We start from the raw sequence: 16,434 nt of genomic DNA on the forward strand, positions 1-16,434 counted from the left end.
CCTAGCTTATCCAAATACACAAAGGATACAAGCTTTCCAAAATCCCATACCACACATACAATCAAATCAACAATATATTGTAAGATTTATCATGAAGATTCTAGGAATGATGGCATCTTGCATAGCCATAGTTCCACATGCAAGACTAAACATGAGGTCCTTACAACAGTACCTCACACGACAATGGTCTCAGGCACACTGTCAACTTCAAGATCTAGTGTTGATAGAGCGCCAAACGCACATTTCCCTTCAATGGTGGAATCACAGCAATCTAATGAAGGGGCGGTCATTCCAAGACCCTGTGCCTAAGACCATAATCACAACAGACGCATCAATGATCGGTTGGGGAGCTCACCTCAACAATCAGACCATTCAAGCGCAATGGGATGCCCAAAAGAAACAGCGTCATATAAACCACCTAGAACTATTAGCTGTATTTCTTGCTCTAAAAGCGTTTCAACCTCTTCTCCAACAGAAGACTGTTCTCATAAAAACAGACAACCTGACAACCATGTATTACCTCAACTAACAGGGCGGGACACACTCATCTCAACTGTCCCTCCTAGCCCAAACAATATGGAAATGGCCAATTCACAATCACATTTATCTATTAGCACAGTACATTCAAGGGATAGACAATCAGCTGGCAGATCTCCTAAGCAGAAATCACCAACAAACACACGAATAGGAGATTCACTCCCAAGTACTTTCAAAGGTGGGGAACACCAGAAATAGATCTATTTGCAACAAGCGAAAACGCAAAACGCCCTAACTTCGCATCCAGACGCCCACATCCTCTATCCAAGTGCAGTGCTTTAAGGATCAATTGGTCAGGGATATTTGCTTACACTTTTCCCCCTCTCCCACTCCTTCCCTTTCTGGTCAGCAAACTACGTCAAACATCACTCACCATTATGCCAATATCACCAACATGGGCACGCCAGCATTGGTACACAACACTCCTAGATCTGTCTGTAGTACCCCATTCCAAACTCCCAAACAGACCAAATTTGTTAACCCAGAACAAAGGTCAAATCAGGCATCCAATTCCCAATGCTCTCAATCTAGCGATTTGGCTCTTGATATGATAGAATTTGGTTACCTAAAACTTACACCAGAATGTATGGAAGTAATTACAGAAGCACGTAAACCTACTACTAGACAATGGTACGCAAACAAATGGAAAAGATTTGTATACTACTGTCAATCTAAAAACACTGACCCACTTACACCATACATACAAGATATTGTATGCTATTTACTTAATTTGCAAAAGTCACATTTGGCTTTCTCATCCATCAAAATACACCTCACTGCAATATCTGCATACTTACAGAATATTCAACATACTTCTATGTTCACAATTCCCGTTATTAAAGCCTTCATGGAAGGATTAAAATGCATTATTCCACCTAGAACACCACCTGTTCCGTCGTGGAATTTAAATATTATACTTACCTGACTCATGGGACCACCTTTTGAACCCATGCACTCTGGTCAAATTCAATATTTAACATGGAAGGTCGCTTTCCTTGTAGTTATTACTTCTTTAAGAAGAGTTAGTGAAATACAAGCTTTCACTCTTGAAGAACCTTTTTTCCCAAGTACACAAACATAAAGTTGTAGTTAGAACAATTCCTACATTTCTACCAAAAGTTGTATCTCCTTTTCACATCAACCAAACAGTGGAATTGCCAGTCTCCTTTCCACAGCCAGACTTTGTGGCAGAAAGAGCTCTTCATACCCTAGATCTCAAAAGAGCTCTTATGTACTGTATAGACAGAACCAAAGATTTTAGGAAAACAAAACAACTTTTTGTTGCTTTCCAAGAACCACATAAAAGCAATCCTATATCGGAACAAGGTTTAGCAAGATGGATTGTTAAATGCATACTAACATGCTACATCAAAGCAAAAAGACACCTTTTGATCACTCATAGAGCACATTCCACCTGAAAGGTGCGTCAATGGCATTCTTACGGAACATACCAATGGTTGATATATGTAAAGCAGCCACATGGTCAACTCCTCATACATTTACAAACACTACTGTGTTGATGTTTTTTCACAGCAACAAGCCACTGTAGGCCAAGCTGTCTCAAGAACACTATTTCAAACAACTTCAACTCCTACAGGCTAGCCACCGCTTTTTTGCGAGGACTAACTGCTTTGTAGTCTATGCATAGCATGTGTATCTGCAGCTACACATGCCATCGAATGGAAAATGTCACTTACCCAGTGTACATCTGTTCGTGGCATGTAGTGCTGCAGATTCACATGCACCCTTCCTCCTCCCCAGAAGCCTGTAGTTGTTTAAGTTTAATATTTATACATATGTATATACATTTACATTTGCATGGACTTCTCTTTGTATTCTTATACTCTGTCACCCCTTCCTTCACCCTTTGCGGGAAAACAATCTAACAATGGAGTTGATGCCTATGCGCACTGTAACCGAGAGGAGGAGTCACTCGATCCCGTGACTACAAAAAGACTTATTTGAAGAAAAACAACTTCTAACACTCCGATCCCAACACTAGATGTCGGAAGAGCTACTCATAGTATGTGAATATTTATCTCCTTTGAGGGACGGAAGGGTCAGTAGTGTACCAGTACTGCTATAATTATTAGTGTGTATAAATATAGCTGTAATAAAGTCCTTATTTGTCTTGATTGAAAAATGTATGCCTCGAATTACAAAGATGTGCCTTAATCTGTCATATATAGGTGCAGACAGTGAGCAACTTAAACCCGCAAAGGACTGCACACCTATTGACTATCCAAAGCCTGATGGGAAGATCAGCTTTGACCTCCTTTCCTCTGTGGCCCTGAGTGGTACAAACCATGAGCATGATCAACCTGCACATTTGACATTGAGGGATGACAGCATTCCAGTGAACAAGAACTTGGCAGTATATGATGGGCCAGAACAAAGGTTTTGCCCAGCAGGTATGAAAACAGAAAGTGAACTTTAGTTTATTGCCACCTGTATTTTTCGTCTTCAAGTAAAGGTCCTCAACAAAGTTGTGCCTTTAAAGTGTTGATAGTTGTCTGCCTGGTGAAGTTTATATCATGAAGCTTTGATTGTACGCTGTCGTTGCTATAGATTGGAATTTGTTTTTCAGCAAATCTTTTTAATTTGGATGAACTCTTTAAGACATCAGCAAAACAAAATCATTCAAGTCAGGTTCAACTATTTATTTTTAAAATTTTGCCTGCAGCATGTGCTACAGTAGATCTCATTCTGTGCACACACTTGCCATCTAGCATTGAGCTCCGAAAATTGCAATTTATTTTTCTTGAGAGCCCTGCTTTCAGTTTTAAGGTAACTCGTGATGCTTCCTCTGAAACCCACAATGCTGCAGGACACAGATTTTACATCATATTGTTTTGTTTTTCTCTATCAGGTTTAGACATGTTTCAAATGCTCAAATATAGCTGCGCCTTAAGAAAGATAATATTTTCACCACTGAAGGACTGTATAGCCAGACTAATACCACAGCATTGAGCACACTGACTGACAACGGAGCAATGCCTATCTGATAGAGACTTCTCGCTGTAGGTTCCTTACCTTTGGATTCTCCCCAGGTGTCAGGCTGTGTCCAGAAGATTTTTGTGAGCAGTACCCTTGCACACTTGTAGATGGCGTTGATCGGCTCTGTGACCAACGGCGGCAGTCGTGCCGGATATGATGATGCATCGAAAGGCTTTGCGAAGTGGTCCCTGAAGCTGGTGGTGGCCCAGCGCTCAACTCCACGTGAGTCGAGATCCTGGTTGAAAGGAGGGTCCTGGGATTAGTCACTGAGTCCGAAGTTGTCGTCGTCCCACTCCAAGTCCTCAGGACGATCGGCTAAGTCAAGGCACAAGAAAAATTCATGAAGTCAAAGCGCTCTTCGACAGCTCCTCATCCGTCGAGAGAGACAAGGGAGCATTGAGGCTCTAGGCCTCATTCTTCAGAACCTGCACCTAGGCCAACTCCATGCCTTTCAGATTTTCCGTGAGCATGACCAACCCCTACCCAACTCAGAGAGTTGTGTGAGGCCATGCTCCTCATTTTTTGTGCTTATCAACCCTGCTGGAATGCCTTTGGGCCCTGTGGAGTTAGAAGGGGCCCCTTTGGGTTCTGTGCCAGCAGCCTCCGTGTTCAGGGGCTCCCAGGAATCCAGCCCTGGAGCCGAACAGGCACCAATTGTGCCACCATGACTTTTCACTGTGCCTGTCGGACGCTCCCAGCACCGTCTACGCCCATGGGTGACACCATCCACATTGTAAACACTGAGTCGAATGGGTGTTATACGACGCCCGGCATCAGAACGAGCGTTGCCTCCTCATTTGGATCTGGGGCCCTTTTCCTATGGGCTAGGCTTCAGGATGAATGGGAGGAGTCGCTGGACTCTTAAGAATCCCAGCCTCGTTAAGCAATGGACTGGCATGAAGACTTCGATGAGGAAAGCAGACTGGACACTACTCAAGATACTGGCATGCTTTTATGCTATGGTGGTGAGGATGGCAGCTGAGGTCCTGGACCTTCAACTGCCCTCAGTGGCCGTCAAGACTAATCTCTTGACAGAGTTGCTGCAACTGGGAACTTCCTCCTTAGAAACCCCTCTACCATTCAGTAATGCCCTCACTGACGCCCTAATGGGTACCTGGTCCAAACCCAGCACAGGGGCTCCTATGAACAGGACGATTGCCCACTGGTATCACCTGGCACCTGAGGACCCAAGTTTATTGATGCAACACCCAACCCCTGCGAGCTTTGTGGTCCAAGCCTCTCCTTCCAGGGCACGTTCCCTTCCGCCGTCCCAAGAGACTCCAAAAGGTTGGACTCACTTGGGAAGAAGATTTTTTTCTTCTGCCAGCCTTACACTGCGGCCCGTGAACACCACATGCCTTTAGGGCAGTTATTCCCACACGCTGTGGGATACAGTGGTTGCCAATGGGAGATGTGCTGCAAAGTTCACAATTCATTGCAGACTTGACACAACCTACTTGCTAGGTAGAGCGGTTTCTTTGACAGTGGCCCGGAGGCAACACACCTGGCTGAGGACATCTGGCTTTTCAGGGGATGTCCAGGCTTCTTTGATTGATATGCCATTTAATAGCATCCATGTCTTCAAAGACAAGGCACTCTGAGCTCGAGCACAGGATTCTCGGGCTATGGCCAGGTCCTTTGTCCTCGTGGCAGCCCCTCGTCCCCCCCAGTCTGCCTTTCGCCCTTTTGTGGCTTCAGAAAGGGTCTCCAATTACACCCATTCCCTGTCAGCCACCCTGCCACACATGCTGCCCAGCCTCTGTGTCAGGTGGCCAGCAGTCTGGTCATTCCAGCATCTGCAAACCCCATCCCCCTGCCACTCTCCCCCACCCCACCCCACCCCATGCAGCAGTCTCCAAATCTTCCTAGTCTGACTGTCCCTCACCATAGTCTAGTTGGCAGCAGGATTCACCATCACCTGCCCGCTGGCAATCCATTACATCAGGCAGGGGGGTTTTGCCAATGACCCGCCTCCCCTTTGGGACTACCCCTCCATCCATTCCACCATTCTATGATCAGATGACAGAGGATTATTTGTCCCTTCTCCAAAAGGAAATGATGTCTCTCTTGGCCAAGGGAGCCATAGAGAGGGTCCCTGTGCCAGAAGTGGGCTGTGGTTGCTATTCCAGATACTTTATTTTGGCTCAGGTTCTAGCTGTCCTGTTCACAGGAGACTTGGATGGTAGCGTTGAACTTACAGGGCACTTATTTTCACATCCCCGTCTTTCCTGCACACACACATTACTTGCAGTTCATGGTGGGCCACGAGCACCTTCTGTTCAATGTGCTCTCCTTACCAGCACCCCTCAGGTGTTCATCAAGGTGATGGAAGTGGTTGCAGGCTCATCAGCGTGGATCAGGGGTGCCAGTCTTCCCCTATCGCGACGACTGGCTGTTGGAGGCGTGCTCGCCCCAGGCTTTCTTCTCCCACCTCCCAGACTACTCAGACCTCCTCCATTTGTTGGGGTTCATTATAAAAATGCCGAAGTCACACCTGAACTCCATCTCAGATGCGCCCTTTCATTGGAGCTGTTCTGGACACAGTGCAGTTTCTGGCCTATCCTCCCAAGCAGCGAGTCCAGGATATCCAAGCAATGAAACCGATGTTTCAGCCTCTGTCCTGGATTTTGGTGAAAATGACTCTGAGGCTGCTGGACCTCATGGTCTCCTGCATTCTTCTAGTGACACATGCCAGGTAGCATATGCAGGTTCTGCTGTGGTACCTAAAGTTCCAGTGGGCTCAGCATCAAGGGAATCTCTCCGACAAAGTCCAGATCACGGAGAGTACTGCGAAAATACTGCAGTGGTGGTTAACAAACCATGATTGGTTTGGAGGCATATCCCTCTCTCTTCCCCTAACCAGATCTGACAGTGGTGACAGGTGCATCACTTTTGGGATGTTCTGGCCATCTGGGAGAAGTGGAGGTCAGAGGCATCTGGTCTCTGGCAGAAATGGGACTCCACATTAATGTAATGGAGCTCCTTGCTTCCAGCTGGCATTGAAAGCCTTTCTTCCATCTCTCAAGGGAAAGATGGTGCAGGTGCTCATGGACAACACCAATGCCAGGTGGTACTGCAACAAGTAGGGCGGAGTGGAGTCATGGACCCTTTGTCAAGAGACTCTGTGCACTGGACGTGGCTTGAACAACAGGGCATATCTCTAGTGACTGAACACCAGGTAGGCTTTCTGAACGCCAGAGCGGATGAACGCAGCTGAAAATGCCTAGCCGTTCATGAATGTTGTCTCCACTGGGAGGTGGTGCAAGGTCTCTTTCAGCAGTGGGGAATGCCTTGGTTAGATCTGTTCGCCTCCTCCTAGAATGAATGCGCAATGTGAGCAGTTTTGCACGTTGTAGTTTCCAATGTGGCAATTGCTCAAAGACTCTTTTAGTCTTGAGGGGGAGTGCAGGACTCTGGGACTTCTGCCCAGAGTCCTCAAGAAGATCAAGAACAACTGGGCCCAAGTAATCCTTGTGGCTCCAGACTGGGCATGGAGAGTCAGCTGCTGAGCATGTTCATCAATCCTCCTATCAGACTGCCCCTTTGGGAGGATATTCTGTCCCAGCAGCAGGAGAGGGTTCTGCACCCAAACCTGTCTACTTTCTGTATTCTTGCATGGATGTTTGAGCTGCAACAGTTGACAGCCTTTGCCCTTCCTCCCGAAGTCTGTAACATAATCTTGGCAGCCAGACATCCCTCCCTCAAAACGGTATACGCTTGTCGTTGAAAGAAATTTGTGGCATGGTGAATGGGCAAGTCGGTTGACCGCTTTCTGCGGGCCTGTTATTCTTCCTTTCCCTTGACCAGCAGGGCTCCACTCCCGGCACTCTTTAGGGATATTTGTCTTCTATTTCTGCTTTTTTGAGGTTGCCTGATCAGTTTTCTGTGTTTGAGTCTCCTATTGTACAGACCTTCCTCAAAGGTCTTGCACATCTTTTTCCTCCATCCATTTCATTATGCCCCGGTGGGATCTGAGTTTGGTTCTGACTTTTCTGATGTGTGCTCCTTTAGAGTGTCTCCACATTTGTCCTGTCTGGCTTCTCACTTTGAAAACGGCCTTTCTTGTGGCCATTACACCTGCCTGCAGAGTGAGTGAGCTCCATGCATTGTCATCTAAGCTGCCCTACCGTCACATCTATCCTGACAAAATGCTGGTTGGCACTAGAGCCACTTTTCTGCCAAAGGTGGTTGCGCCCTTTTATGTAGGCAATTCATCACCTTGCCTACTTTACACACATCCTTCTAAGGAAGAGGTGAGACTCCACCGGGGGACCTAAAAAAGAGCTTTGGGGTTCAACTTTTATTGTTCCACGTGGATGATCAACTCTTTGTAAGGTATGTGGGTGCGTAGAAAGGTCGGACAATGCAGAAGCGGACCATCTCCAGATGGTTTGATTTCTGCATTACGATCTGCTACGCACTGGCCAAAAAGCAACCCCCTGAGGGCTTTCAAGCTCATTCTACAAGAGCTAAAGCTGCGACCACTATGTTAACTCGCGGAGTTCCAGTCCTGGACATCTGTCAGGCGGTCATGTGGGCATCTCTGCACAAGTTTACCAAACACTGCTGCCTGGACAGTCCGGTCCTTAGTGATGGGCACTTTGCCCGTTCGGTCATGCAGGGCTTTCTGGTCTGAACTTGGTTTTTAGACCCAACTCCGGGGATGGTATTGCTTGGGTATCTATTCTGATGTAAGGAATTTGCAGCTAGAAGTTTCTATCAGATGGACAAATTACCTGTCGTCAGAAACACATTATCTGATTGAGGCTAAATCTAGCCGTAGATTACTTACTCACCCATCCATCCTCCCAACTCTGCGAACTGATTTCTAAGAGTAAGGACTCCCCTTTCAAGGCTTTAGTTTTGATGCACCAGTGGTCAGTGTTCTTCTTGGCTCTGCGCTTCTGGTGTTGACATTTGTGAAAAGAAACTGATGTCAGCGTACCTGTGTCACGCCTATATAGGACTCCGGATGCCATCCGCAGACAATGAACACAGAACTGACTGACACCCCCTTCTGGCGAACAGGGGTACTGTTCACAAAAATCTTCTGGAACCAGTCTGACGCCTGGGGAGAACTCAAAGGTAAGGATGCTGCAACTAGATGTAGCCTCTACCATATAAGGCATTAATGAAGGTAAGTAACTTGTCCTTCATTGCAAAAAATACCACTAGGCATCAAAGAAATAGGTGGGTGCACCACTCCATGCTGCAATACCAAGACTGAGCCCCAAACCATTACATTTACTAAAGATGTTGAAGGAGTCAAGACTATTTGTAATTTGAGGAGGCAGTACAGTAGCCCAGGAGGAGTGCAGCCCCAAAACTCTTTATCCATCAGACTCCAGCTCTGATGGTCATTGTTCTCTAGCTCCCCCAATGATCTGTGCAGCATGGACAAAGATGGGCACCTTTCTTCAATATCTTTTCTCCAGTTCATGACTGTGGGTACCTGTGGGCTTAGCCAATGAATAGAGAGCCACTTCCATGCCAATAGTAGTTTTAAGTCAATGAACTTTAGTTTCATTTAATTCTTGGATATACTGGCTCCCATACCCAATAAGCAGGCCTGTGGGTTATTGTGCCGTTGGAATTGGTACTCTGCTTGGTAGCTGTCTGATATTTGCATCCAGTATGTGTGTACCTGGGGCAGTCCCACATCAAGTGAAAATACATTGCATTCGTCTGGTGACATTTTAGGCATTATTGAGACTTGATGGAGTCCATTTTGTCTAACAGAGCTGGGGTGACATATTTTCTGTGTATGAAATTGAATTGTCGATCTGAATCCAGTGTTGGCCATTATGGTGCGAATCAGTGTTGCAGGGTGCCATCCCATTGACTATCTATAAATTCTTGAGTACAGTCTGCCTCCGACTTTGCCCGGGATTAAGGGGCGATTTCTGGACATCAGTCCTCAACGCTGCATACCTCTGTGTTATGATTCCTCTGCCACTATTTGTGTGGAGCAGCAGGTCAAGTGTGTGAGACACTTGTGGGGTGCTGGTTACTGTGTCAATTCCAGGCATCGTCAGAGGAAATCCCTCTACCTCTAAAGGACACTGCCTGAACACTGAAATGAGGTCCCTCTACTGGGAACTACCTCAAAAGAAGTTCTGACCCCAGATCAAGGAACCACACCAAAAGGGACACCAACAACCTTTGACTCCCGAGGAAGTTCAACACAGAGATCAGCCAAACCAACCCTTGACTGTGAAATTAGATTCAAAGTCCTTAAGTTTCTTGCCTTTGACTAAAGCTCAATTCTCAGCACAGGAAGATGAATGATGTCACTCAGACATCACAGCCAGATGTACGGCAATGCACTATATATTTGGTTCCTGACACATGTCATATTGTTGCCCAGGCTCCAAAACCCTCAGTCACTACACTAAAAAACATAGACTTACCTTTGATGACTCCCTCCCAGAGGAAATCGCAGCGTTCTTTATTCCAAAAAAGAAGAATGTGGCCACCATTCAACACTTGAAGCGTATGAGCTGTTATGATGGTGGGGATGTTAATATCAAGTTCTCATGTAATAACTGCTGTAATTTATTGGGGGAGGGGGCATAAGAACTTATTCTATTTATGTTGTATTGGTGTTGTCATTACTGTTGGTGAAAACATTCAACAGAATTTTCAAACAAACCATTGCAACACTTCCCCCTCATGTTACAATAGTTGGGGAGATTGCAGGGATTTCGTTTCAGAGTAAATCCTCCAAAGACAAATAACCACCAAAGTACTTCAAACACAGTAATAGTATTGAAACACTACTGGGAGTAACTGTGATTACTGGAAGGGAACCACAAAAAGTCTGTTTCTCATTAAAAATAATGTACTTAGAAAGTGGGCATTTTCTTGCTTAACCATTCTGTGCCTCCGCTGGCTTGTGTATTCCAGGTCTGGATCAGACTGACAGTTGGGCTGTTTGTGAATCTCCACTACACAGTGACACAAAGGGAGCTGGGGTGCAGCATACATATCCTGATGAGTCTCCTGTGCTAGAGTGGGGAGGGAGGAGCTGACAGTTACACCTGAAAGGGCTATGCCTGCCCTCACAATGCAGTCTCCAACCCCCTGGTGTGTACCTGGGACTAGGCATGATCTTATGAACAACAGAGACTTTCCTTTGAAGTTTGCCTACTTCAAAGGCAGAAAGAGGTAAAAGTAGTGGACCCAAAACCCCAGATTTTTAGATTACTTCTGTACTCAAGAGGAACCTCTGCAAAGGAGAAGAGCTGGAGGAGGAGTACTGCCCCTTTGCCGGTGACTGTGCTTTGCTGGGTTGGCCTGCAATTGCTCCTTCTGCCTGAATGAGGACAAAGACTGGACGTTGTGGTATATTCCTACTTGTGAAGTGTCTCCAAGGGCTTGGACTGAGCTTGCCTCCTGTTTTGAAGTCTCAGGGCCATCAAAGACTTCCTCTGCCAGCACCGGGACTCTCTGCTGAGACTTCTACCCTGCAAAGTGGTGCCCACTCCAGTTCCTGGGCCCTTGAAAGGTGAATCTGGTGGAACCAGGATCGAAATCCACACACAAGGGCCGTGCAGGGAAAAATGTGATGCACCATCTGCAACGCGGCTGTAAAAACGACGCATCACCTGCATCGCGGCTGTAAAAATGACGCATCACCTGCATCGCAGCTGAGAAATCGAAGCACCACCTGCATCGCGGCTGGAGAAATGACACAACACCTGCTTGTGGCTGCTGAAAACGACACAACCCCCACGCAGCGTGGTTCCTCATCACTGTGCAGCCGGATTTCGCATGCATCGTAGTTAAATGTCAAAATCAATGTGAACCTGCCCGAATCCGAGATGCCCGTCTGGAAATCAAAACATCACTTCCATGCAGGAGAGCAAAACAACGCATCGCCTATCCGACCGGAGAAGAAACGACGCATGGCCTCACTTGCGAGTAAGGAATGGAATTCTTGAGCAGCAGGTGATTCAGTATCACATAGGAAGCTGTCACAGACATCTGGAGATATGTCAGGCTTGGGTGCATAAAGATCTGAGTAATATTTTTAAAACATCTCCGCAATATTTTATTATCCTCTTACCTTTAATTAAAATATTGGATTTCTCCATTTTTTGAATTTCAAGCATGTAGTTCAGTGTATGCCAGCCTTGTTTGTGTCAAAAGTAATCTGTGACGTTTTTTATTTTTTTTTATCAACACCATAGGTCTGGTGCTAAGTAGTCATATATATTCTCATTTTTGTTTATTTAGGTCATCCAGTATGGCACGTAGTGATTGTAATTTTTCAGTCTACTTCCTACCAATAAAGTTTCTTGCTGGCGATTTTATTCTTTCTGGCCATGATACTGACCAAGAACCCTTTTATTGTAGCTTTTAGGGTACTCCACAATATTTGGGGAGAGGAACGTGAATCCTCATTTACAACCCAAAAAATCAGAAGTGTTAATTGTGTCCTCTTCAGAGAGAGAGAGAGTGCATCACAGGAGACCCTCACTAGTACTAAAGATCCTAATGTAAAAACGCCCTTACATATGCAAAAGAGCCCCCCCCCCCATCAGTAGGCAATAAACTTGATTCACTTACCTCCATAGTAGACCAAATGACAACAAAACTTAACAAACAAGAAAAGAGACTTGACACCGCAGTCACTCTTTTCTACCCTGGAAGACACAGGAACCAATAAGGAAATTTTGAATATTGCTAAGGTCATCAATGCAAAGAACAACCACTTAGAAGCCAGTTTTAGGCACAATAAACTGTGCCTAGTTGGTATCCCTAAACAAACTAATACAGGTAGTCTTCTTGATTATGTCAAGACATTGCTCAAGGCACTTTTTGAGGCAGACACCTTTTCTCCTTTATTTGCATAAGAGAGAGCGCAACACACACTGGGACCTTGACCTCCACCTAATGTAGACCCTCGCCCCATTCTAGCAAGATTGTTCAATTTTAGGGATTCTAACACTGCAGTCAGACTGGCATGTGAGAAAGAGAGTCTTTATCACATGAAGTAGGTACCATATCAAACTTTTACAGGATTCACCCTGCTGGTCCATGCCGCACGCTGAGAATATTTGCCTCTTAAACACAAGCTGAAGCAGGCTGGTGTACATATTGTATGCAATGCTCTACCCTGTGCGACTGAAAGTTATGCACAGCAATAAACCTCACATGTTCCTGATGCCGCAGAATGCTATTCTTTTCATGAAACAGATTTTGTCTGCACCAAGAGTGGGCTCTTCTCAGGGCTCATCCACACTAAATTAATGTCTAAGTGATGCTGAATGATGGAAGACCATTGGAACTGCTCCCGCCAGTGGTCTTGTGTTGCTGGACATGTTTCCCCCCAAATGCTTTTACTAATGCTCTCCCCTATTTATTTTAGACAAATATGAAATTTAGCCCTTAGCACAGCCTCTTGTCATTGATTTCACACTGCAGATGCTAAAACATAATGTTTTTGTATGGTTTTGGATGCCCTCAAGTCATTCCCCTCTTTTGTGATAAGAAAATATCAAAAGTTTCAGTTACTAGTCTTGTATATAATATGGGACTGGGAAACCGACCAAAGCCACTGTACCTGTGTCCCTAATAGTCATGTATTGGACGTCAACATGAGATCCTGCTGGGCTCTTTTTTTCTAGTCCCTGGGCCTCCCTGGCTAATATGGTACTATTGCGGTCCTACATTATACATTTTCCTGCCAAGCAGTCCCCAAGTAGAGGTGCTGGTAAACCTGCTTTCATGGCTCTTCCCCCCTCAATCCCCTCCCAGGGTACCCCCTTAGCTGATATTGATATACCTGTTGGTTTGCGTGGTGCGGTTATACCATGCTTGTGTTGGTTTGGATTTTATTTTTGGGTGGTATTCACTGGCTATTCGGAGTTGCTAGTGTTGATGGGTATTGTAGGGTAAAGTTACTTCTATGCAGAGCTCAAACTTGGAATTACACATGAAACTGCACTACCTCTACTTTTATGACAGGATACAGGGCATTTCACACAGCACTGAATAGTGCTGCTACTTGACCATTCCCAGTTTAGGTCTAACTGTGTAAGAGAGTGACTTCAAAGCATTTTTTTAACCTAGAATGTGAAAGGGCACAATAAACCCCGAAAATCTGACAAATATTTGCATATTTACATCCCCAAAAGATTGATGTGGCACTCCTTCAAGAAACGCATCTCACTGCTCTAGCGGCACCCAAATTTGCATTGAAATGGAGTAGCTAGGGTGCACTTTCCACATTCTCCTCTTACGCAAGAGGTTTGGCTATTTTTCTAAAGCATGGGACTCCGTTCAAACTCCTTCAGGTGGTGAATGTTATTCAAGGCAGTTATTAGCTGATTCAGGGATGTTACACGGCAAGCACATTCCACTAGTTAACGTATATGGCCCTAATATTGATGACCCTGGCTTCATAGAAGAAGTATGGAATAAATGCATTTTTAAGACATCACAAACCATTCAAGGGGCAGTGATTTCAGCTTCATATTTAATAAGAATATTGATCATTCCCATACCATGGGCCACACCTTTCTTGCTGCTGCCCAGACCTTACCAGATACTATGGAGACAAATGGCCTGTCTGGTCAGTAGATACAGGTTTAATGGATTTAATCAAATCTCTATAATGACGGAGGAGCATATTCTGCCATTTCTCGTGCCAGCTGTACTAGAGTGCACCATGCATCTTTAGCAGCACGTGCGGTGTTTCATTTTCAGTTCACTTATGACAAATGTGTATAGGGTAGAAATCTAGTTCCTGCTATATAAACCTGGTTTTGTGATCTAGTGTACTGCAATGATCAACTGGAGACCTAATGCTCCACAATCCCTCGGACCAATATGCTGAAAAATCTTTGGGGTCCCATTATAGTCCTATTTAGTACAATGCGGTACCAACCTATGGACATTGTATTGACTGGCTACTGCAGTGTTGTGTGTACATGGGATGTTTAGAACTGGTGAAATATCATGCCAACTCTAACTTACCTTCCTCAGACCCTGGTGTAAATGTGCTGCTGTGTTGGTTGTTTCCTTTTCTTCTCTTCTAATGTGACACTGTCAAATGTAACCTGTGCAATAACTACTAATTGTATTTAGTTCTCTCTGTCTAATGTCAGTTGCTTCGCCTGATAATCAAACCAATCGTTAGTAGTTGGAAAATCTTAATGAATACGTGTAGGAAGTTGGCTCTGTATATACTATCTCAAAGTGAGAGATAGTGTGCACAGAGTACATGGGTTCCCCTTAGACAATGATAGTGGCAAAGTTAGGTAATACTAATGCTCTATTTTGTGGTAGTGTGGTCGAACAATAGGCTTATCCGAGGGTAGTGTTAAGCATTTGTTGTACACACACAGGCAATAAATGAGAACACACACTCAGAGACTTAACTTCAGACCAATAGGTTTTTATATAGAAAAATATTTTTTTCCATATTTATTTTAGAACCACAAGATTCAGAATCTAGGTAAGTACATAAATTGTAAGGTACTTCACACAGGTAAGTATGGAACTTTGAATTAAAACAGTAATATACACAGTTTTGGCAAAATGGCAATAAGCTATTTTAAAAGTGGACACAGTGCAAAAATCAAGAGTTCCTGGGGAAGATACGTAATAGTTAGTTTCTTAGGTAAGTAAAGCACTTACAAGTTCAGTCTCCTGGGCATAGGCAGCCCACCGTTGGGGGTTCAAGTCAACCCCAAACACCCAGCACCAGCAACACAGGGTGCAGTGTGCAAAGTAGGTGTCGGGTTGTAGATAGGAATCAATGGAGGGACCTGAGGGTCACTGGCGATGCAGGCAGGGCACAGGGGGGCTTCTCGGGCCAGACACTGACTGGGCTAGGATGAGGGCCACCTGCTGGTCACGCCTGCACTGGTAGTTGGTTCCTCTCGGTCATAGGGGCTGCGGTGCAGTACTTCTTCCAAGGCTTTGGGTTCCTTTGTTACCAGGCAGTCGCGGTCAGGGGGAGCCTCTGGATCATCTCTGCAGGCATCGCTGTAGGGGTGCAGGGAGGTCAACTCAGGGTGTCCACGTCGTTAGTCGCCTGGGGGTCCGCTCTGCAGTGTTAGTTCTTCTGGGCACAAGCCGGGGGCGTCTGGTGCAGAGTGTGAAGACTCATGCTTCTGGAATGAGGCTGGAGGTTTCTTTAACGATGGTTTCTTTGTTGCAGTTTTGGGTAGAGCTGCTGTCCTCTGGAGTTTCTTGGTGCTTTAGGTGTAGGTCAGTCCTCCGAGTCCTCAGAGGTCGCTGGTCCCGCTGGATGCGTCGCTGTGCAGGTTCTTTGAGTCTGGAGACAGGCCATTAGGGCTGGGGCCAAGTCAGTTTTCGTCTCTGTTGTCTCTGTGGGGCTTTCAGGTCAGCAGTCCTTCTTCTTTCTTCAGGTTGCAGGAATCGGATTTCTTGGGTTCAGGGTCGCCCCTAAATACTCAATTTAGGGGTGTGTTTAGGTCTGGGGGCTGTAGCCAATGGCAACTGTCCTTGAGGGTGGCTACACCTGTTTTGTGCCTCCTCCCTGTGGGGAGGGGGGGCACATCCCTAATCCTATTGGGGGGAAATTCTCCTAAACAAGATGGAGGATTTCCTAAGGCAGGGGTCACCTCAGCTGAGGACACCTTAGGGGCTGTCCTGACTGGTTAGTGACTCCTTGTTTTTCTCATTATTTCCTCCGGACTTGCCGGCCAAAAGTGGGGGCTGTGTCCGGAGGAGTGGGCATCTCCTCTAGCTGGAGTGCCCTAGGGCTCTGTAACACCAAGCTTGAGCCTTTGAGGCTCACCACCAGGTGTTACAGTTCCTGCAGGCTTTGTTCCTGGCCACAGAGTGACAGTCACTCACCCCTGTGTGGCCAGAAACCTGCCTGGATGTGGCAGGCTGGCAGAAACTGGTCAGCCTAACACTAGG

The 16,434-nt window shown here is 45.8% G+C and overlaps 1 protein-coding gene across 1 annotated transcript in view; it reads left to right on the forward strand.

The window, feature by feature from the left end:
• The window catches only part of ETFDH (electron transfer flavoprotein dehydrogenase), a 420,402-nt gene that overhangs the window by 373,812 nt on the left and 30,156 nt on the right, over positions 1–16,434 (forward strand). The window contains exon 12 of the mRNA XM_069243332.1: positions 2,727–2,948. Coding sequence (XP_069099433.1) covers positions 2,727–2,948 — 222 coding nt within the window. The remainder of the gene's footprint in view (positions 1–2,726; positions 2,949–16,434) is intronic.

Source organism: Pleurodeles waltl, chromosome 1_2, assembly GCF_031143425.1.
Source record: "Pleurodeles waltl isolate 20211129_DDA chromosome 1_2, aPleWal1.hap1.20221129, whole genome shotgun sequence".
NCBI classification, from domain to species: domain Eukaryota; kingdom Metazoa; phylum Chordata; class Amphibia; order Caudata; family Salamandridae; genus Pleurodeles; species Pleurodeles waltl.